We start from the raw sequence: 24471 nt of genomic DNA, 5'->3' as shown, positions 1-24471 counted from the left end.
ACCAAATATATAGCTGTCCAACATTCTGTTTTGCGTTAGGGGTTGCTGGATTTGGTTTAATTTTTTTCCTTCAAATTATTTGCAAACTGCCAATGCAGCTTCTGTCTTTAAGATGATGATTTATGGTGAAAATTCCCTGACCCTCTACTGTAGGACTAAAGTGAAAGTGTTCTAGCTAGATACTCTGAAAGTTTTGAAGTGAGTGTGGATATTTATTAATGCAATGTTCTGTGTTTGGGAAAGAGATTAACGGTGGCGCTTCAGTTGAAGATTTGTCTGGCTCACATCACATTACATTCAGATTGCATCTGGAATCTCTGATCGCTTTGTTTTGCCTTTGGACAGGCATTCAGAATGCTGGTCAGGAACGTTAAGGCCATGTTGCACAGGTGTATGGGCTCAGTGGTGGTGAGGCTGATTCTTCTCTTGACTTGAACTAAATCAAGTGAAACCTCTGTTAAGCCAGAGGTATTGCTGCAACGCAAAACAAGCGTGAAAGAATACTGCAGCACAGAGACTTCCTGCAGGCTTTCCTCTTATTCATTCATTTCTTCAGTGTGTAAGGAACACAGAAGTCAGCTACAGTGGCAGTAGGACATTATGATGGCAGAAAGGGAATGAGGAAGTACCACTGTCCTGCTTCCTCTGCTAAGCAAATACAGATCTTTCTAATTACATGGTCTGATTTCAGATATGTGTTATATATTTCCAAAATATATGTTAAGGTATAAATTACATCATTTTGTGGTTTCATATTGGGGTAAATACATATAGTCTTCATATTCAACTTCAGTAACATTTTGCTTGCTTTTGTAAGATTAAATACGTGTACACAGCTATTATTGTTATGTGGTGATACTCAAAAACTAAATTTAAATTTGTGCAGAAGACCACACATTTAAAAATATAAAATCTCCATTTTGAATGTTTTTCAGTCTGTCCTTTCTCTTAAGCCACTTTGTTTTTCACAGCCCCTTTCTAATTAATTTATAAAACATGAATGCCCCTCATACTCCCATCCACCAAGTTGTTCTAGGTCAGTAGGGTCCTGGAGCTTCACATGTTGTGCTGCTTAGGGACCTGGTTTAGTGGTGGACCTGTCAGTGTTAGGTTAATGGTTGGACTCAGTGATCTTAGAGGTCTTTTTCAACCTAAATGATTATATGATACTATATCTCATTTGCTTTGTGATAAAACTTTTCTTACTGTATCCCTGCGTTTTGGAGCCCTTTTATGCCTTCAAATCCTTCTGTAAGACTTTTGTTGCTCTTTGTGCTGGTCTTCCCTTCATGCTTGTGTCAGGATAGAATCCATTGCCCAAGCAATTGCTCTCATTCCCACTCCTAGTCCCTGCCCTTCCTGAATTCATAAAAAGTGCTGATATGACAGTGAAGCATCCAGTCAGATAAGTGGTAGACTTCCTGAAACTGTGTTCTCTATGCAGTGTCTGTTAGTAGGAGTGACTTGCAGCAACAAATCTGCAGTGTGGAACAGAGCCAGAGAAACCACAAGGAATGAAAGATGTCCAGGTTAACTAAGCAAATTGGCTTGTACAGGGGAAAGATTGGAATGTGTGAGAAGTTAAGATAGACTGCTCTTAAAAAGTGCAGAACCATGGTCAAGGGTTCTGTCAATCTTAATTTCCTACTGTTTTAACGTCATTTCTTCCTTTCTCAGGCATCTCTTAGGAAGTCAGTGATAGTGATACCAGTTATCTACCACTACTATATTAGGGAGAGGTTTCTTCCAAAATGATAAGAAGTGATGTCATTCTCATAATAGAGTTGTCACTAAGCTTCAGAATAATTGTAGTGACTCGCAGGGCTCAGCATTCCAGCAAAGGCATCGGTGCAAACTGAAAATCTTTTCAGTTTGCATGCCAAAGATTATCATAGACTTTGAGAAGTATGAAAAAATTGGAGTCTGTTCCGTGGAAATTCTGCATTCCAGAAAGGCAAATCAGTACAAAATCAGTGAGGAGAAAGAGCATGGTGATCCATGGGATTAGAAGTGTACAGTGTGAGTCTGGGAGCATAATTACACTACACAGTGAAGTATGGTATAGAAATAATTGATCTAACCACCACTAAACTATTTCCAGAAGTGAATTAGTACAGCCACGTTAGTTTGGCTTTGAATACATGTTGAAGAAGACTGGCTGTCTTGGTGACAGGGCACATTGGTTTGAAAGGAATGTGCTAACATATCTGTACCACTCTTAGAACAAGGGGCATGTGGGTATAGAATGTCCACAGTGTCTGCACTGACTGGCGTGGTGTCCCAGTCAGCTTGGACCTCTTCACATTGCATACCATGTTGTAAGAGAGCTGTGCTGTAACAGAGCTTGACTTGAGCCAAGCAAAATGAGTATGAACAGATGATACGAGTCCTTTCTCTGAACGTACCACCAAAGAGGTAGAGCTCTGTTTAAATTAAGGGACTGCGTTAGGAAAGAGTGTAAGTTGTTGACTGACTAGGAATACATGAAGTCTAAAAATCAAAATGAATTTTCAGTCAGGGCAGAGACACCTTGAGACTGCCATCTGATCGAGTTATGAAAGGGGCTTTGGTCAGCTTCTGAAAGGGATTGAGTGATATGACTGCAAGTGTAAGAGTTGATTATTTGCAGTGATTCAGGAGTTCCCTTCTAGTCCTGTGTTCCGGTGTCTCACAGTTCTGTTCAAGTGGCACAGTCAACAATATATTCCACTATTGAATCATCTGGGAAGAGCAGGGTCCTAATTATAACCTTGTGGAGTTGTATTCTTCTTTTATCTTTCATATATTTATTATCTCGATATATTTCAACTATTTTTAACTATTGTGTGTGTGTGCGTGTGTATATATATATATTTCAGTTAAGGTGTGAAAGGAGTGATTTGTCTGGTAGCCAGAGTATATAACTTTAAAAATGTGTAGGGAATTAGGCTTCTTCAGTTGTACATTTAATGAAACAATTTTGTTTCATCTTGGTTCTTTTTAAATAGCAATGATAGAACCAGGGAGGTCCTGGTCAAATTTCTTGTAAAAATACACCAAACAATATACATCATGATTTCAGTCATTTTAGTCATTAGGTTTTAAGAACTGCTGATTTCAGCCAGATGACAAGTCTCCCTAACCTAGTAACTAGATACTTATGGAAAAACATGTCTGGAAGCAGTCATGCTTACAGTGATTTTTCCATCATGCTCTTCTAGCCTTCAGTGGCTAGGAGACTCTTTTGTTTAATAGTTACTGCTGACCTACTGAATAGAACTGCTGAATCAATGAAGTCATGATTTTTTTGATCCATGTACAGTTTCTGCCTCACACTATCTAATGAAAATTAGTTTAATTTATTACTACCAAAAAAATGCATGCCTTCAAGTATTTATATTATGAAAACTAGTGAATAACAATTCCCAGCTTACCTTTTTACTAAAATCCATGGCTTAATACATTGCTGTCATATTCTTTTTTACATATTTTTCTAATTCTACCATAATAACCTTTTTGATAATGGAATGACTAAAACTCCATAGAGTATTCATAACGTGTCTGTGGCCTGAGCGTTTACAGGGCAGATTTTTCATGTTTTTCTCTATTAATTTTTAAATAATTCCTAAGTTTGTTTGCTTCTTTAAGCACCAGATGTTTTCAGATTTCTTTCCTGGTGATACTAGCACCTTATGGATATACATATGTGTGTACTTTCTCTTCCTCTCTTGATGTGCATTGCACTTAATGGCACCGAATAGCCTCTGGCATTTTATCACCCATTCAGTATTGAACCAAACTCTAAAGCTTTTCATAGCCAGCCCTAGATTTTCTCAGCCTAATAGTTTTGTGTCATCTGATTTTTTTTCTTTGTCTTATTGTGGGTGTACTTTTCCACATTGTTTATGAATATATTGAAGGGCCCTCATCTCTCAGTCGAGCCTGTGTCAGTGAATCCTGAGAAAGAATACAACCAATATAAAATCTGACCTGTAAAAATCACTCAGCTTTTTTTTTTCTTCCTAAAATGAATCTTACCATTTTAGTTTTATTATTTATTTATTGCTTAAGTAGATGTATTTTAAATTAATTTTCATGGTGCAGTTCTGCTTTTCAAAGCGTTTATAGGATAATGGGAAAAGAAGACAACAGAAATTCACTGCTTTCTGATGATTTAAATATCACACATGTTGACTTTAATGACTCTAATTAACGTTTTTATTTCATCACTGTATGGGATTCTGACCCATACTGACAATTGAGAGCAATTGTCAGGAAAAAAAGTATACAAAAGAAACTGTTCTTTTTATTTTTTGAATGTTAGCATGTAATGGTTGTCTTTGACTGTCTACAATCTTCTATTGGTTTAATCCACTATGCTTACTTATTAAGCTATGAATACCTGCAAATCCTTTAAAGGATTAACTGTATCTGCCTGCTAAGCTTTCCAAGGCAGTTAAAAATAACTGCAGGCTGATTCTACTGACACACTAAAAATGGGACCTACTCTACATTTTATGTTGTATTTGCTGCTGCTTTGACAGATGTAATACAGTCTGGAGGTACTTAAACCTATGCAGTTTGGTCTCAAAACCCCCATTTATAACTAGCAGCTGTTTTCCCTTACAGCCCATAGAGAATTAGCATTTGCTTTGTCATATAAAAAATACCAGTGACTGAGGACATGCAAGGTGGAAAAAAAAATTCAGCTTAATATCAGTTCATGAAATAAAGGTATTCTCTGACGAAAAGGCCTTGACTTGCCCAAGTGATCTGCAGTGTATGAGGTGGCTTTTGCTAGCTGCAGTCATTGACTTCAAAAAATGTGTCTCTTTTCCACATTTACAAAATTGTTATATTCTAATACAGTATGAGCATGTTTGCGGGGTGCTGGTTGGTATTATTAGGAGGAGAGCCAAACAGATGAGATTCACTAGAGTGGAAGCCTTACAAGTAACACACAGTTTTTCTCTTGATGGTCCAGAGTGCATGAGACAGCAGTACATTAAAGGTACCTCTATGCTCTGCTATTCCTTCTGGCTCTCAGGGAAGAAGAGTTGGCAGTCACCACCTTCCTTGGTCAGATATTTTCTATCTTGCCAGATATTTTCTCTCTGAAGTCTTGTACTGGTACAGCAGAAATTCCAAATTGCAAAAGAGATGCTGGTATTTTCTTGTTGTCAAAGGACAGAATGCCTGATGTGGATCCTTCTTTGCTTCAGTGATTCCTGCTTTCCTTAACAGATTCTTTAGGTTCTGGCAAAAAAAAAAAAAAATAGAAGAGCTGAAACTGGTTCTCACACTTTTAAGAGCTGAAGGAATATAACGTAGCATAAAGCTATTTTGGTCCCAAGTGTTAGGCCTCGGGCTAATTAATACTAAAGGGGGTGTATGAAACCAGCATTTGTTTCAAATGGTGAAGGGGAAATACTGAAAACAAAATGCAGCGAGATTGAGGTACTCAAAAGGGACGACTCTGTCAGCATTCCTTTCTAGTGAACTCCTGACTGCAAAGCAATATGAACTTGGTTTGTGGCTTGCCAGCCACCCTGTCAGGGTGTAAAGCATTGACACAAGTGCAGAAGGAATATTGGATTGATCAGTGTGGATTCAACCTTCAATCCCCAAATAATATTTTACACGGCTGAAGGCTGCTAAAATTCTTCAGTTTAGCTACTGCAAGAGCTAAGTTGTTGCTACTTAATTATTCTTCTGTTCAGTAATGGGAGGTCTGTAGATTTTCCTTCTCTTCTAAATAGGTAAGCAAACTGCAGAATCCAAGCCGAAGGTTCTAGCTCAGACACAATATTCAGTGTAACTCTGTTAACATGTGCTACTTTATGTCTAAAATACTGATTAAATTTTGTGCTGAGACAACTTCATACTGAGCTGTATCAGCAGATTACATTATCCTTTTACTAATTCTTGCGTAGGGAAGTTAACAAAAACTTGGGAGAGTTACAACATTTGAAACCATTATTATAGTCAATGTCTGCCCATGTGTGGCCCTAGCATGCCTGAGGAGGTGCCACAGTAGAGCAGCTTCATTGCTTCTGATACTTCAGCAGTGTTTCTTAGAACTATTTGCAGAACTTCTACAGTATTGCACTACTCTGGCAATAGATGACACAGACTTACTAGGTATATTGTACAGTTCTTATTTCAATACTAATTTTTCTAATTAGGCATATATTGTTTGTTTTTATCTGACCTTCATGGCAAACTGTCAAGTTAAATTTTACTCAACATACATTTTGGAGACAGGAAATGGACTTTTACAAGGTGCACTTCCTAACATAAACTACTTGGAACTTTGGTATGAATAGAAACTAGCATTCTTATGTTTTAAAAATAAAAAAATCACGTGGAACCCAAGCTTGTCAGATTTTTGTCAGAAACTTGCTGGTTGCCTGCCAGCTTATCTACCCATCCACTTGGCAGGTGGCCCAGCCTTCCAAGAGCTGCAGCTGCCTCTGCGTCAGGGATGGCAGCACTTCCAGGGCTGCCGGCTCCAAAGCAGGTGGCCAGATGGACTTCCTCTCAGGTACCACCCAAAGGGTCCCTGTCATCAGGGGGTAATGTGCTGCATGTGCAGCCTGTCTCCTGGCAGGGTGGAGAGCTAAGGAACTTTCAGGTCTGGAAATGTTTTCTCTTGTGCCAGCTTTTGGTAGTTTTCTAATAAATTGTTTTGTAAGTGGACATCCTATTTCTGACACTATCTGAAAAGAGGGATGTATGCCTTTAACACATCATTTTGTGGCAGTCCTGCTTCCAAGGTTCATGTAGAAATAATACAAAATCCAACAGCATGTCTAGAGGAATGTTGCTTTTTAAGTTGGAATTTGGCTTCCGACAGAGCATTGGGTTTCATTCAGGTTTTGTGCTTTCGCTTTTTCTTAACAGACATTCTTGATTCTCCTACAAATATCTAATCTTGTTTTAGATTGAATCAGACCTCAGCAGTATCTTGTGGACCTACATGCAAGTTTTTAATCAGTTAGGTATTCATGGTAGTTGATACAACCTTGGTATTAATAATGTATTGTGAAAGAACTGTAAGAATAAATAAAAGCTGATAAGCTTTATGTTGGTGTGTACATGGTTGTTGACCTTAATAGTTTTTCTCCTATCTTTTTAGGGCTGAGAACAGTACAGTTTAATAGCACAGAGTATTATGGGGCTTGTAACTCTTCGTGTTTGTATAAAAGTAAGTGCTAACTCAAACAGGTTAATAAATAATAAAAGCACAAAGCAATTTTTCTTTCTTTTCCTGATTGTTCTTTAATATTTTACTGCATTTTGAATAGCTTGCTAGAAAACGTATCTTTCCTAATGGAGCTCTAAAATAAATCAATTCACAATAATAGGCATGGTTGGAGAAGAACCATTTTTTCTGCTCCAGCTATTGCTTGTAGATTGCTACTAGATGCCATATAAATAAATAAATCTCAACTTTATTGAAGCTAAATAATGATATTGAAAGACACATGTTAATGAAATAAAGCAACTATGATACACCAAATATTTTATAGACTGTTGTCTGGAGATGATACCTTTTTTTATGATTGCCCTCAGTGAAATTTAATGAAGAACTTTTAATTAACATAATACACTACAGCATAAGATAATGCTTCTTATAATTAATTTGTCAAACAGAAACATGATACTACAGAAGATAATATTCTGATAAAATTTCTCCAGCTTGGTAACTTTTTCAGAAACTTAGTGATTTAACTTTATACCTTGCCCCACTAAAGTTAGTAAGTTCGTTCCTGAAGTTCCTAGTGGGGTAGAATAACAGTTTCAGGATCAAGGTGGATAGTCTTTTTGCTTGTATCTACAATGCAAGAAGTGAAGGAGCAAACATTGTCTTCTTTAATGGGTCCAATGGCCTGTCAAAATCAATACAAAAGATGGAAGCATTATAATTAAAAAAAAAAAATCCTCTCCTGTTTTTCATCTATTATAATATGTTGGGGTAGAGAAAGTTGGTTGTCTTGTACATTTAGCAGATGCTTCCAATGCTGTCCAAAATGAAACCAAGCTCAATTGATTTGCCTCTGTGCTATGCTGGCTTTATGTGCATTGAAAGCATTGGAGCTCTGTTAATAATAAAATTGGAATGAAACAGAAATAAATCGTGCACACTGTTTCTTGCTGACGTGATGACAAGTAGTTTCTCTTTGATTTTATTATTCTTTTGCACTAGCCAATATAAAAATTTTGCTAATATGTTTTTCACAACACTTACAAATAGTTGCCTAACTCCATTTCTGCTTACGAACTTAGTAACAACATGCTTACCTGAAGTAAACTAGGATGGTCACATCTTCGGCTGCACACTGGCATAGCTCCAACAGCATAGCTGTTGACTTCAGAAGGATTTAGATACAAACTTAAAGTTAAGCCCATGCTTAACTGTTTTGTCAGTATGTCTCTCTTCCTGTCTTATGGCTCTTACTATCAAATAACATCTATGAAATTTAGCTCATGTGACATATGAGTGAATGTTCGGGTATTCCTGTATGCTCTTTGTACCCAAGACCGTGGTGGATTTATTTACTCTTGTTTCAAGCCTGAAGAAAAGACTGTATCCACTGTGACTTCCAGGGTGGTGTGACCCATGTGTGCTCTGGGTGTGAGCATGTGTGTGTGTATCTGTTTTCAAAGGCAATGTATGTGCCTCTCATCTAACCAAAACTTCTGTAAGCAGGTAGATTGTATTTCAGAATAAAACCTTATCTGGGAATCTGCTCTAAAACTCATGCTTTTTGCAGCAGTTCTAAATTAAATCCCCTTTTTTGTGGCTTTTGATTTAAATCACAGGCATCAATAACTTGATAAACATTTTTAAATTGTATTTAAAAACGTTTACAGCAAAATACTACACCAGTAATAGCAGCAAAGATTTAGAAAGTGAGTTGTGTAAGAACTATTTTATAGCCTGAGATTGTAATCTCATACACAAACCAAAAGTTATTACACAAAGGAAAGTGTAATCAAATTATGACTGTATGCAGTGGCTTTCATAAAGATGTAAGTTTTTCTAATACTTAATAAACTAAGAGATTTTATCAAAAGTGCAACCTTGTATTTTTGTGATTTATGTGCATTCTTCCCCAAAATACCATTCAGATACAATAAAGTTTAGTTGGGCATTTATGCATGAATGAATGAGTGTGGTATTTGACTGTCTGGAGAGCTGTGGATATATTTAAACAAAAAGTTTTATAACTGCTTTAATTATCTTGATAAATCGGGAGCTAAGTGTTATTGGCATATATTAGAGTAAAAAAAAAATATTTTAAGCACACATTTCCTTAAATTTTAGTTCCTAAAAAGCATGTCCACATATCTCTTCATATTTTACTATTTGCTAGATATACTGCAGTTTCCCCTGGCATGTGTGTCCTGTAAGACAAGGGACAACAGAATCAAGAAATAAACATCTGACCATGTCACAAATCCAATTAACTCTGACAAGGGCTAGTAAAGTCAAGTGAATAACAAAGCACTGCTGTCTGGAAGCAGCTTTGTGGACAGTAGAACACCAGCTGGACAAAGCAAAAGTACTTCAGGCAGCTGAATTTTCTGCATCCACTAAGACCATCTTATACCCTGTTGAGGTCACAGCACTGTAGCATTTTCAAGTGTCAGATCTCATCTCTTCACTGTTTCTTAGCAGCAGAGAGGAGGGGGGAAGCATTCCCCTCACAGAATGTAAAATATTTGCTAATGTCATTACAAGGTAATGCAGTGAAGCAGAAACTGCTGTTAACATCACACGGCCTCTCCTCAGCCACCACTGTGGTGGGTTATGGTAAACCTTCAGTAGATTTCAGTGCAGCAATCCTCAGGCAGAAATTCTGGTGGTTGTCTAATGCCAGGACCCGTGCACGTTAAAAGTAGCTCTCCTTTCCCTAGCTCTTGACACACATAGTTATTTTTTTTATGTCCCGTGTAACGGAACCAAACGATTAAATGAGTACTTTGCTGCATTCATTCATGCTTGAGACTCAAAAACGTGGGTGAATTTCTCATCTTGAGTATAGCAGGGTCAATCTAGTGACATTCCTTTGGCAAAGTTATTTTGGATTTATCTTGAGAGGAGAATCCGATCCCTGACCTTCTGACTGGAAATTGAAATTTTTCACTGCTTGTTTCCAGATAGAAAGGAAATATGTGCTCTGTTTACTTCATCTGTGTAACTCAGACAACACTATTACACTTGGAAGTTCTACAGCTTGGTTTCTTTTCTTGCTCTAGCCTATTTCACAGTCGTGCAGTATCCCTATGCAAAATGCTCGCTTGCCATTTACACTGGAGTAACGGAAGAAATTTTAGACCCACCAAGTATTATACAATATTCAGTGTTATTACTGCTAATTGTCAGAATTATTTGCAGCTCCTAATAACCTACTTTTCTAGTTGCCAGAACAGTCAAATGTGTAGTTTCTCAGTTTTAACATGGGCACTAAAACTGAAACAAACAGCTATCCTCAGCTTTGGGATGGAGGAAGAAATGTTTCTTCGGGAAACAACATGAGAATTTGGGTTAGCTCATATCTCACAGCTAGTTTGCAGCTGACTAGCACTGGAAATTTCCCAGCACTTTTCTAATATTTCTATTTAATTGAAACTAACATTATATTAACTTCAGCAAAATTTTCCAAAGGGAGAGTTCTCAGGTTTAGAATGGGATTTCTGTTCTAGAAACCAGAGAAAAATACACACAATGACTCAGTGGTTAGGTTATTAAATTATTAGATTTAGAGCAGGAAGCTGAAACTGTTTCCTCTCTCCTAATTCTACATGCTTGTATTCACAGCACCTTTTGAATCTTGCAGAGGGGCAAAAAGTCTGTGTTTTTTTCTAGTTAATCTTAGTGTTGGTCCTATCTTTCCTGACACTGAGAAATTAACATGGGGTGAGATGGGAAAATTTACTTATAAGCATCAGGATGGTCTCTGAAGTCAGGAAAAGGAGCAAGGAAATAATAATGTGCAAGATTACTTCTACAGAAAATCAAAAATTAAACATATCATCATGCTTCTACATTGAAACTTGATCTTCTTGCTACAACTTTGGACACAAATAGAATTTAGCAAATGGATATATGCTGTAGATGCAGCACAGGCATATGCTGACATACGATTACCATATGTCAGTCCACAGTGATTCTCGAGCTCCTGAGACATGTTTTGTTCTTTAAATAGCTTTCTGTCTTTTTAACATTTTGGAACACATTGACTACTTTCATTATGCTTTTTTCTCTTTCCTTTGAAGCCACACGCATTTATGACTGACTTAGATTAGGCAAAAAGGACTGATAGAACGAAGGTAAATTAGCTTTTGGAGATTACTACTACAGTCAAATATATTTAGCACTCTAAGAGTCAACATGAACTATTGAAATAAAATGAAGTCTACATTAATCTTTATAAATAAAGAAAACATATGGATTGGGATTTTTGTCCTGAGTTCATCCAGGATCACCTACAGTATTTTATTCCTGGTATGTAACATGGCAAGTTAAAATTTAATTTAAAAAAAACCAAACCAAAAACTTTTGTATTTAATTACGTATCATTAAAACCTGAGATTTTGACTTGAACTGGACACCATCTGAGTCAGAAGCTCACAGACTCACAGAGAGAACAATGGTATCTGTCAACTGGTATTTCCTGTTGGTTTTCACTACAAACAAACAAATTTGATATTTTCATATGATCTGCAGATGTGCCACATGAAGGCATTTAGATGCAAGTTTTAGAGAGGCCTACAATTTTAGGCAAATAATAGGTAAACAAACTTCCTATCTCCTAAAAAAACCTCTATCACAATAGTGTTAACATATTTCAACAAATGGTGTGACGTTCTTATGTTCATAAGTTCCTACAAGTTTTACAGGAAAAAATACTTTAAATTTACTTAAATGCCTGTGAGAACTCTAAAGAAGTAAGGAAGAATAATGAGAACATACACAAAGATTCTAATGCACCGTGTGAAGGTAAAAGAATTGTACTGAACACATTCTTTGGCTTTTGCAACATCTTATATAGGCTTTATTGGCAACATAATTTGTATCTTTAGTGAAAAAGGAATTGCTTTATACTTCTCAAGAGAGAAGTCATCTTTTTCTGAATGTCTGAAAAAATGCTGAGAATAATAACTACCATAAACAAGTCATTAGTAAGAATTTACTTTTCCCATTTAAAGATTATTCCTGCCTGGAGACATAATTTCTCAATAAACTTCAGCCTCCTAGGAACTGCAAACCAAAGACAGCAAGTGTTAGACTTCCCTACAAAGTGTACATAGCAGCTGAGGCCGGCACAGGAAGAATTTTTAAGACTGTGCTGAAAGAAGCAGCGTTTCCTCAAAGCCTCTGATTTGACACAGGTACATTGGCTTTCTATTTCAGTGTCTCAGAAAGGGTCAAAGCTCTGCAGTGTGGAAGGGCATAAAGTAGCGCTTGACACATTGGACATAAACACATATGTCATGCAGACATCCTCCTGTTATGAATAAATCAATTCCTGCTTGCACTAAAAGGCACTGATGTAATCACAAAATGTTTTAGAGACCTTTTACTCCTGTGTAACACTGGAAATTTTGCCCCTCTGCAAGTTATTGATTGGGCCTTAGTATCCTTCTGTTGAAATAAAGGCACTTCTGTCAATTTGAGTAAGTGGAAACCAAAGGCCCCTAAGCTTTGGGTTAGCCTTCTGTACAGGAAAGGAAACAACCCCAAAGGTATGGGGATATGGGGATAGTTCTCCTCCCACAAACTCTTTGGTTTCCAGATTCATTGTAAGTGGGTGCACAGATTTCTTCTGGATGACACTGGAAGGGAAAAAGGACAAAGATGATATGAGGCCATGTTTTGTTTCTTATCCTAGGAAAGCCTTGGCACAATTTGGGTGTTCTCTGGACTTAAACCCATTAGCAGAAAAATATAATGATGCTATTATGAGACCAAATGGAGGGACAACACATAATACCATATACAAGCAAAATCAGAGCAGAGCTAGAATGTGGAAAGGGGGAGGTAAATAATGGCATGAGTTATTTATCAGGTACTATAATGTGAGGAAAAGAAGAGCACCTCTTTTCAAAAGGGAATCATAGAAATTTATTGAGGATATTATGACATCGTTCCTCTAAATCCCTTATGTTCCACTGTTCTCTATGTTTCTCAGTGGTACCCCCTTGCTCTCAGGAGTTTTGCACCTGCTTGTTCTATTTCTACATCCCAATATTGGCAAGGTCCTGTCTGTCTAAGCTTGTCTCTCAGGCTCAGCATCTCTATTTGACTGTGAGCAAAACTGTCACAGTGGTAAACACTGTCAGAAAAATATTATCTTTTTTTTTTTGCATGTGAAAGCAAGGGGTAAGAAGGCCTTACTCAAGATATTTTCCTGGCAATGTGGCTGCAAGGCAAAGGCTTTTGTTCCTCCCCTGCACCACCAAGCAACGCATGTTCCAGCATCAGAGTGAAAAGCAGGATCTGAAACAAGTAAAACAGTGTCACTCAGAAACTGCAGGAGTGAGAAAAATTAGAGGACTTCCTTCTGCCTGTTTCTGTTTGTGTAGACAGTAGAGGCTGGTGTGAAACATATCTACATGAGACAGGTGAAAGGGGAACTTGATGCTTCTTAGAAGTCCCGTGGTTGAAGTTTTGTGAGATCGCTTTATTTCAGGTGGTTTCAAAATGGTGATAGAGATGTGTGGTATTGTGCCAGTTCTCACCTGATGCAAAATAATTTCTGTGTGAAGATATACTGGAGATGTGAGGAACCTCAGCTCCTGCTGTTTACAGCTATCAGTCTACTCCTGCTGCTCTGAGTGACTTGCTAAAGTAAACATAGCCTATGCTGGTTTATTCACTGCACACAGACAGAACAAAAACTAATAGCTTGTGATGCACCATAATTTTCCAGGAAAATATAGCACTCTGAAAGCAAAAATACTGAATTTAGATGAGATTCACATCAGTGTGTTTTACTGACTTAGAGAAACAGTTTCAGAAAAAGAGGATTACCTAGCTGAGACTAATAGCTACATTCAGCATACTTACACTAGTTTACATTGTAAATAAGAATTCCATCAGCCCAGCAGAAAAGGACCTGGGGGTGCTGGTCGATGGCCAGTTGAACACGAGCCAGCGGTGTGTGCAGGTGGCCAAAAAGGCCAGGGGAATCCTGGCCTATATCAGGAATAGTGTGGCCAGCAGGACCAGGAAGGGATTGTCCCCCCGTAATTGGCACTGGTGAGGCCGCACCTGGAGTACTGTGTTCAGTTCTGGGCCCCTCTCTACGAGAAAGACATTGAGGTGCTGGAGGGAGTCCAGGAAAGGGCAATGGAACTGGTGAAGGGTCTATAGAGTAAGTCCTATGAGGAGCAGCTGAGGGAGCTGGGATTGTTTAGCCTGGAGAAAAGGAGGCCCAGGAGTGACTTCATCACTCTCTCCAACTACCTGAAAAGGAGGTTCTAGCCAGTTGGGGGTCAGCCTCTTCTCCCGGGCAACCAGCAACAGGACAAGAGGAATTGCCTCAAACTGTGCCAGGGGAGGTTCAGGTGGGACACTGGGAATAATTTTTTTACTGAAAGGGTGGTTAAGCATTGCAACAGACTGCTGATCCAGGTAGTGGAGCCACTATCCCTGGAAGTATTCAAGAAACGACTGGATGTGACACCTAGTGCTATGGTTTAGTTTGTATGGTGGTGTTCTGTCAAAGGTTGGACTCGATGAACTTTTAGGTCTTTTCCAACCTTAGTGACTATGATTCTGTCACCTGTAGGGGGAAAACAGTATTTAAACATGCCTTGCTTTATTGTATAGTGCCACCTAGGGGGTAAAGACTTTTAAACTTTACAGTGGCAAAGGAGAGGGACCTCTATTAATAACAGAGAAAATATTTCTTACATTAAATCATTTGTCTTTTGGAATGTGGGCAAACAAATTGCTGCTGAGATTTCCACACTGTGGAATCTGGCAAAAGAATTGTAACTTTCACAGCTCCCTCTGGAGCTGGCCATACTCTCTTCCATAGTCTGACAGTGATTGAAGGTGTCACAAATCCTGATTTTCTCCTCTACTAGCCAGGTCTTGCTCATATGATCAGTGGAGAGGTTATCTACATCTCATCTACTGCTGCAAAGCTGGGTAGGAGATTGCTGTATTACTGCTTTTGAATCTCCAAGAACTTAAAGTAGAGCCTTGAAAAGTTTGCTTTCTGGGGCCAAAAGCAGAGAGGAAACCCTGGCCTACTTCTGCTTAATCTAGTCTGCTGAAGGAAGGTACTGTACAAGGCAGGAATGAGATGCTGGGACTACTCTCTGTCTGGGAGCAGCTTTGTTTTATTCCCCTGAAACTTCCCCCCCTCCCCTCCCACATTACAAATTACATTTGGCTCCTTTGGGCTTCTTATGATTCAGCCTAGAAATGGGCAAAAGAAACCTAGAAAAATCTGCCTGTCTCTGTACCATATTTGTTTTCTTCAAAATGAGTTTTGGATTAAAAGCCTGAATTGTGGAAATTTCTTTCCTGAAAGAACAAAACTCCAGGAGAGCTAATATTTTAGAAGTGGGGTTCCCCCCCACTACCACTTTTTTAGTCTCTCAAATAGTATTTGATTTTATTCTGTACCTTCCACAGCAGATGGCGTGCCTGCCTCCCTGAGTCCAGAGACCCCAAGCAGAATGCAAATTATACCTTCATGTAGGCAAGAAACCCACTTCCTTGTCCTTAGAGGAAGGTAGTGATGCTACCACAATATTTTTGAAGGAAAAATGTCAACATTTTTGATTGCACGACTGTATGTTTGAACTGCAATAAAGGGCAGGTGTCTCTTCCTTTCCTTTAGTACTCTCCACAACATAAACAATTAAGATTTTATTATTAATAAGAAGAGAGGAAATACCTGATTTTATTTAAGTTCCTTTTTAAAATCATACATACCGAAAAAAAGAAAAAAAGGCCAGCTGACACAAATGCTTTGTCTGTCCCTTAGAAATGGAAAAAAAGAAATTATTTTGGAACTACAAGCCACAAACGTGGTAAAATGATGCGGGAAGATATACCAAAGCTTGCTGTAAGTACCCCTCAGGTAAATAAGTTCTGTGGTAAAATAATGGCAAGATGGATAAAGCAAACTCATACAACTGTCCTCTAGATGTCATGATGTAGAATAGAGAAGCAGCTGGATACCAGGGCTGCCACACTTGAAGCTAAATGGGTTTTGACAGGATTGTTAGAGAAAAGCTACAGTAGGGAATGGTAAATTCACAGTGGTGCCCATCCTGATGCGGAATGCTCCAGAACAAACAGGCTACTGCTCAGGTACTGGCAGTAAACACTGTACCAAGCCTAAGGGAGAGGGACACACATCCACATCAGGTCCACATAGGGCATTCCAGCTCTGTCACTCAGGGTGAATTTTTGGTGACTTTATTGTTTTGATAAAAGTCAGAGAGAATATGCAGCTACTCTCATAACACAGTGCTTTTGCCTCTATTTCTTACCAAAACAGCATGGTTTTTACATATATATGTACCTATAAATAAAATGACAACATAATAGCGGTGATAATAGAAGTTGTTAAACACAATTTGGAGTATTCAGAACTTCAGTTATAAAACAGAAAGAATCATACCGCTGTCCAAATTCTTGAAATAACCTTTTCAGAATCTTTCATTTTACAGGGCCTGGCTCATTAAAAGCTGTGGCTTAAAGGTATTCAGAGCTAATCTGTCTTAAAGTGTGTTTCTTTTTTTCCAACTGTATCCCTCTGTTAAAGGAAGCATCACCTACCCTTGCCTACAAACCTTACCTCTCTGAAGTAAACCTTTATCTAATGTACCAGAGGCATACCATAGGTGCAGTCTGCCTCAGATAGTCTGGTCTTTCTTGACAAACATTGTCTGCTGGCAGCAAGGCCAAAATCATATAATGTAAAACCTGTTAATCAGAACTGGGTATATCTACACTTGCTGTCACAAGTAGAAAAACAAGTCAATGTTTAACAGGAATAAATGAAGAAGAGGCAGAGGAAGTCTTGGAGAACCACATCTGGAGAAATAATACAAGGAAGTGTTCCCATATTAAGAGGTGACAATATTGTGGAAGCAGTGTCCACACTGTGACACAGAGCAAGCACACAGAGGTGCAGCACGATGATGGTGGCAATTAAGGGTAACTGTCCCTGTGTCTCAGGAGCTTGACTCCAAGGGACAGACGCACAGGAAGCCTTTTGGTGCCTGAGAGGGGACACCCCTGGGGCCTTTTCTTACCTCATCCCTCCTCCCATTGTATATATATGGGGGTTGAAAAAAGAACCCCCTGTCTGGCTCCTCTGCACTAATCCAGAGAGACCCTACCCAAGAATCTGAACAACACGTGGCTGCTGAGCCCACAAAGATACCTCTTAGCACAGGTGAATGCTTAAATGCTGTAGATAGTATATCCAAGTCATCACAGAATCAATTAGGTTGAAAAAGACCTCTGAGACCATCGAGTCCAACCTGTGACTGAACACCACCATGTCAACTAGACCAAAGCACCAAGTCATTTCCTGAACACCTTCAGAGATGGTGACTCCACCACCCAGAGCAGCAGCCTGTACCAGTGTTTAACCACCCTTTCATTGAAGAAATTCTTCCTAATGTCCCACCTAAACCTCCCTTGACACAGCTTAAGACTATGTCCTCTTGTCCTGTTGCTGGTTGTCAGGGAGAAGAGGCTGACTCCCATCTTGCTACAAACTCCTTTCAGGTAGTTGTAGAGAGCAATAAGGTCTCCCCTGAGCCTCCTCCAGGCTAAGCAACCCCAGCTCCCTCAGCTGCTCCTCATAGGAATTGTGCTCCAGACCCTTCACCAGCTTTGTTGCTGTTCTCAGGACCCACTCCAGCACCCCAGTGTGCTTCCTGAACTGAGGGGCCCAGAACTGAACACAGTACTCCAGGTGTGGCCTCACTAGTGCCACAGAGGTACAATAATTTCACAAACATTTAAAAATCTTTAATATTCATGACTCTGGCAATGCCATTTATCCCATGCCTGGTACTTTAATGACAAAGATAATGACAACCACCACAGATGCGATTTGGACATGACAAAGGAGGTGCTTTGCCCCTTTCCCCCTCCCCACCCCAGCACTGAATTCCAGGGACACTTCAAACTCCTGGTGTGAACCTGGGCTTCCTCAGGTCTCTGGTGCCCAAACAGCCACTTGGGAAAGAATATAGGATGCAGACACCGGGCCACATTGTCTCTTTAAACTACTATGGTGATGAGCACCTTTACAATACTTTAGATAGTCAGGCTGATAATCCACATAAACTAGTGAATATGTTGAAGGTTTCACCATCAGCAGCTGGTGACACCTGATGGAAGCCTCCAGGTCACCACTACCAGCAACTGGCTGCTCCGGAGGGAATCACAGAATCAAAGAATGGGCAGGGCTGGATGGGGCCACAGTGGGTCCAACCCCCTGCTCCAGCAAGGTCATCCTAGAGCACATTGCACAGGATTGCATCCAGACAGCTCTTAAGTATCTTTAGTGAGGGAGACTCCACAACCTCTCTGGGCAACCTGTTCTAGTGCTCAGTCACCCACACAGTAAAGAAGTTCCTCCTTTTCAGGTGGAAGTTCTCGTGCATCAGTTTCTGCCCGTTCCCTCTTGTCCTACTGCTGGGCACCACAGAGAATAGCCTGGCTCCACCCTACTGGCACCCCTCTTTTAGATATTTATACACATTGATTAGGATCCGGCACGTCCGAACCTGACAGCAAAGACAAAACCCATCCGAGACAGCAGCGCCAGGGCACTTCGTGCCGCCGCAGTCCCGGCCAGTGCCCCCCCCGGCCGCTCCCGGCCCCTACACGCCAACATGGCGACCCCGCCCCTCCCCGCTCCCCGTCGGCGTCCTGACGTCACGTCCGCGCTGCCCCGGTAACGGCCGGACGTCGCGGGCGCGCCGGGAACCCGGAAGCGGCGGCGAATCGGTGCGGGCGGCGCATCGGCGGGGCGGGCCAGGCGCGCGCAGGGCGGCGGCGGCAAAGTAGTCCCGGGGGGACAGTGGCCGGGTGTCGGCGGCGGTGGTTGAGGTCGGTCAGCGCCTGTGGCGCAGCGCGAAGGGGACTCTCGGCAACTACCGGCGCGCTCGGGCTGCGTGGTCGGGCACGGAGCGGCAGCGGAGATGGCGGCGGACAAGTCTGCGGGTGAGTGCGGGGGGAGCGGCGCGGCCCTGCCGTGCCCGCCCCGGGCCCGGGCCGCCCGCGCGGAGGGATACGCGGCCGCGCGGGGGGCGGTGAGCACCGCGAGAAACGGTTGCTGGGATTGCGGCATGCTGTGCCCTTCCGCCGAGGAAGTAGTGCCCCGCTGTCCGGGGCCGCGGTGGCCGCCTTGAGGGGGCCCGTGTGACACCTGCCGGGTCACCGGCCGGCCCGTGTGCGGACGGGGCCCTCCGTGCCCTCGGCAAGCGGCGCTGGGCTGTTGCCCCCTTCTGGCCTGGAAGGGTTCGGTGGGGAGCGCCCTATGGACTTACTGGCGGGGAGGGGGTGTTTTCCAGGGTTTAATAACCCCTACAGAAGTCGAGCTTCTGGGTTAATTTGTTAAACTGGGGCATGCGGAAGGTGCGACAGAGATTATAACTCCTAGTGGTGCTGCTGGAGTTCAGTCAGATTCCCTCAGGGATGCTGCTTTGGTTCCAGGGCACGAGTGGGTCCTCACTGAACTCGGGCCGGAAAGGACCCTGTAGAGAGAAATCACCGAGATCGCTAAAAAATAAGTCGTCATCTGGTAAACAGGCAAAATAAATTTCAAATGCAGTTGCTGTGTAGCTCCCTAGCACTGATAAGCTCCTGTTTGTCCCTCCCCCATAAGATTCCCCATCGTGCAAGAAGTCCTCGTTGCAGGAATGGTCCTTCCCTCAGATGGCAGCTCAGGACAGGTTGGAGAAGAGGGCGATGAGGAGGAAAGCCTTACTTACGGAATTACACGATTCTACTTAATAGAATTGTAGAATATCCTGAGTTGGAAGGGACCCACAAGGATCATCGAAGTCCAACTCCTGGCCCTGCACAGGACCATCCCCAAGAATCACACTATGTGCCTGAGAGCATTGTCCAAACATTTCTTGAACTCTGTCAGGCTTAGTGCTGTGACCACTTCCCTGGGGACCCTGTCCTAGTGCCTGAATACACTCTAGGTAAAAAAGTCTTTTCCTGATATCCAACCTAAACCTCCCCTGACACAGCTTCATGCCGTTCCCTTGGGTCCTGTCACTGGTCACCTGTGTTCTTTGGGTTCTTTCAGTTGGTTTTATGTGATGGGAGCATTATTTAAAATCATGTTAAGCATTTTTTTCTCTGGATGCTAAATATGAAATGCCTCAGTATCTGGAAAATAATTATGGGGAAGATTAGTATACTGTATTGAGTGATGTTTATTAAACTATCATGTGTATTTTATAAGAACTGTAAGTGACTCCTAAACTACAAGAAAAAAATTGGCATTAATTTTTCAATATGTTTTATTGCTGTTCTTTGAAGTGTTGAAAGAACTTTTCAGTTCCTTGAGAGATGTGAGCTATGGCAAGATATTCTGCATGCTGTACTTGTTCATAACAGCAAGCTACAATTAGCTTTCCACTGAGAAGAGTTTGCTTTTTATTGCACAACACAAAAGAAGCCTATTATACCTATACTGCTAGTGAAGGGCTTCATACAAAAACTAAAGTGTAAGTCTTGGTGCCACGAACTGTTATTATCTTATAAAGGCTGGACACCAGCTGGTCTTCATACCTTTCAAAATGCTTTTGGAGCAAGAGTCACGTGATAGATTCCTCACCTTTCAAGAAAGAGATTATCCCCCTGCCTGTAGAGTTTGGAAATAAAAAATAATTCCAGAGATACTCTGGTGTTCAACAGCACAGTTCATGCAAGATGTAATTTACAGGGCGTAGGAACAAGAGAGCTCAGGAACAGCAGTCCTTGGAGAAACGGAGAGCAGGTATGAGAAGGATAATGATTGCAGTCACTCTCAGGTGTCTTCAGGTATGTGTATGTGGGAGATGTGACTTCTTGTTGCTTTTATGATATTGTGGCAGCAAGCCCATGAGGAGAGCAATCTCCCATGTCAGGTGGCAGTCTCATGCTTTTCCTTGTTCTCCTCTCATAGAGCCAGTTTTCCTGAAGTTCTGCTGTCCACCATGATGTAACTTCTCCACTAGGAGCAGCTGCCTGCTTGTGCAAAGCAAACCAGCCCCCGTGACACAGTGTTTCTGCTTCTCAGCCCCAGGATCAATAGCTAGGAAGATAATTCCCTAGCTTGATTCTTTGACTTCCAGCTCAGTGCAGCAGCTTCCTCCAGATCAAAATCTGAGTGGTTGATTTTTACATACTTTTCCAGGTTGCCCTTTTTTTGCCCCTCATCACGAGCCTGACAAGTTTTAGTTTTGGAGTTGTTCTGTGCTCATGAAGGTTGGACGAATGGAAAGTTAAACAAACGGGTCCATACGTTAATACAATTTACAGACACAAATCAAGTCCTGTCATTTGTGAAGCAGAGAGTGTGCCCAGTTCTGGATATTTCAGCTGATGGTTGTAGCTGCCGTACGGATGGGAGCGTGTCGGAGGTGACTGGTGTGCCGGGTGTTACCCACACCAGGGGCTTCTGCGAGAACGCCGGATGTCTGTAGGTCAGAGCAAGCAAGCGGCGTGCTGTATCTTTTGCCAAGGAACAATTTTCCTACCTCTTTCACTTTGAAATGCCTCAAGGAGTATGGAAGTAATAGTTTTATTTGCAAGCACTGAGACAGTCATTTGCAGCCAAGAGGAGTACTTTCCCCACCCATGTAGGTGGAATTGGTGGGTTCTGTTCAGTATCTTGTGCCGGCTTTCAGGTGACTCCTGTTGGAGGGATCTCTTGCTAATAAAGATGAGCTGAAGCAGTAGATCCCAGGCTAAACAAGAATGTCCATATTATATTAGACTGGAATGACTTTTAAGTCTTTAACATGTTTCAAGTGTGTTTGGACAAAAAGGGTAGAGAGTATCCAAAGCATTTTTTTTCCAAAGGATAAAACTATGCTGTGAAATAAGTCAGCTGGACTTGAGTTTTGTTTTCTTGATAAGCTTCCAGTTCAGGTTTCACAAACCTGCTTTGTTTACTGAGTGGTAGTAGGCGTGATTGATTGGATTACAGCCATACAACTGACTCTACACGAGAAGGGACAGCTCTGTTTTTGCTTAAAGTAGGGGTTTTTTTTTAATGTACCAGCAGGCTAACAGACACAGTGAAATCTGAAGACCTGTCCTGATTTTTTCCCTAGGAAATATATAAAACAGCTGTGTAAGCAGTGCTTTTATTGCAGACCTTAGGCAAGTGTCTCTTGGTTTATCTGTAACTTAACTGAAGACATTTTACTTCAGGATTACTTCATTTGAGATGCTGGTTTTACGAACCCTACGTACAATGGCAGTAATCAGTAATGCACTTGGTAGTTGATGGCTCTCTGCTAGGTAAACTTGTATGTGAGGAACCTGTTGGTCAGACTGAGTGTTATCAGCTTCAAAAGTTTTGGAGTCCCAAGGCTCTGCACTGTGTTTACCTTTACTAGCACAATGTCGAAGTCATGCTGAGCAAGTAAAGCAGATATTGCCACTGTTAGTGTGAAAGTTTGAGGGAAGTTGCATTTGCTTATTTGCTGCTGTTCTAGAGATCCTTGGAGGGAGATAGCTTTCTGTTCATCTGTATAAACCAGAAGGTTTAGAAGGTTTAGAATGGGAATTAAATCTGTGCTATATTTAGCTTGAAGGAGAGGTGCTTCTTGTTCCTTTCCTTTTTTGTTGCAGAAAGCCTTTGGCACATCAAAAATTTTCTGAGCTTTTTTGTGGTTTAAATCTCTCTTCTGCCTTTCCCTTTCAAGGAGAAGGCAGTGCAAGTGGTGTTGATCAATGCCTTATGCAGTCAGATTTTATAGCAGGTGTAGGCTCCTGGGGGTCCATCCCTCCAGAGTACTGAAGTTGCTGAATCCTGAATTTTGTCTAAATCACAGTGGGTCATGCTTGCAGGTGTAAGATTGTTGAGATTTTAAAATCTCAACTTTGTTGACATCTTTATGAAGGATGAAAGTCACAACCAATTTATGATTCTTGTTCAAATATGTTATTGCAGAGGGCAGTGGAAGGGATGTCACCATCTTCCCAGCAACAGGCACAAACTTGATAGATTAGTAAGTCTGTTTTATGCTCACTGTGGATGTTAATTGATGAATCTTCTGAATTTTGGCTGCCCCTTACTGTTGTTGTTTGTCCTATATTTGTAAATTTTCCTAGTCGCTGCAAGGCGATCCAGATATATTGGTGATGATGGGGAATGGATTTTGCAGAGGAGCTCATAGCTAAGTGTTTTCATTTGTTCAAAGTGAAAACAAAATTAGCAGAGTTTGCATTATGTCTCTGAATTCTAGGGAAGAGAAAGAAGGCATTAATTTTAGAAAGCCTACCTAGACTGTTAAGATAGCAAAAGGTAGCTTAGAGCAAATCTTCCACTGTGAAATTCAAGAAAAAATTTTCTGCAAAAGTGGAAACCATTGCTGTTTTATAAAGTCTTTGTTTGAAAAACGTTAAATGATTTTTGTACGTTCTGGCACATTAGTTAACGCTCTTAGAAATAATCTGTCTGGTGTGGTGGTTGTGTGGTTGGGTTATTTTCTCCAGTAGTTTGTGTTCAGCACAAGGAAGGGCTTAGTGATTTGGGGTTTTTTTCAGCTTCTTTGACATGGAATATCCTTACTGTGCTTTTTAATGCAACCTCAGTGAATTCTTAATTACATCATGAGAAAAGGATTTAGTTGACTTCTTTCTGAAAAATATACTCAATGGTGAGTGAAACAAACTATTAGGAATTCTATTAAAATAAATTGAAGACAGTTATAACCTTATTACATTGCTATATAAATGCATAAAGGGTCCACCATTATAACTGCTGCAGGTTGTTCTTGGTGTCTTAGTCTGGAAAAGGATATAGCAGAACTGGAAGAGATTCTGAGAAAAAAAATGTGAGGAAGATACAGAATAAACTGCTCCTGCTTACCTTGAAAGAGAGATGATTCAAAGAAAGTTCTGTAAGATTTGGAGTGAGGCTGAAAGAGTGAATAGGCAGTATTTGCTTGTGCCTTGCAGTATAATCACCAGACAGCATTGGATGGAATATATTGAAGGGTACAAAAGTATAGAGAGTTTTCTTAAATAATGTTTCAGGTCTGTCAGTGATTATTAACAATGATGGTTCTGTTGCAGCCTCTTGTTTAAGGAGATACTTTTCCACAGGGAGCTGTGTGGAAGTTCCAGTGTTTACTCTGGTTTTTGTTGATCCCTAGAGCGTCCCTTGCTTGCTGTTTAGGAAGCAGTGTACAGGATGCATGGGTTTTTCATCTCGCCCACTGTGTGGTACCTATTTTATGATGCATGGCCCTCACTGC

At 40.8% G+C, this 24471-nt stretch overlaps 1 protein-coding gene across 7 annotated transcripts in view; it reads left to right on the top strand.

Annotated features, from left to right (window-relative positions):
- Positions 1 to 19038: 19038 nt before the first annotated feature.
- Positions 19039 to 24471, top strand: part of CNOT10 (CCR4-NOT transcription complex subunit 10) — a 35755-nt gene continuing 30322 nt past the window's right edge. The window contains exons 1-3 of one of the 7 annotated variants that reach the window (XM_051788985.1): positions 19334 to 19506; positions 20943 to 20996; positions 23163 to 23220. Coding sequence is in view for 4 of the 7 variants with exons in the window: in XM_051788980.1 (XP_051644940.1) it covers positions 19809 to 19935; positions 20943 to 20996 (181 nt within the window). In the remaining 3 variants the exon portion in view is untranslated. The other 6 variants (XM_051788982.1, XM_051788986.1, XM_051788984.1 and 3 more) reach the window with 6 other exon arrangements.

The sequence above is a fragment of the Manacus candei genome, unplaced genomic scaffold (genome assembly GCF_025592945.1).
Source record: "Manacus candei isolate 608988 ecotype Guabito, Panama unplaced genomic scaffold, ASM2559294v1 h1tg000026l, whole genome shotgun sequence".
NCBI lineage: Eukaryota > Metazoa > Chordata > Aves > Passeriformes > Pipridae > Manacus > Manacus candei.
This window is presented reverse-complemented; position numbering and strand designations above follow the sequence as displayed.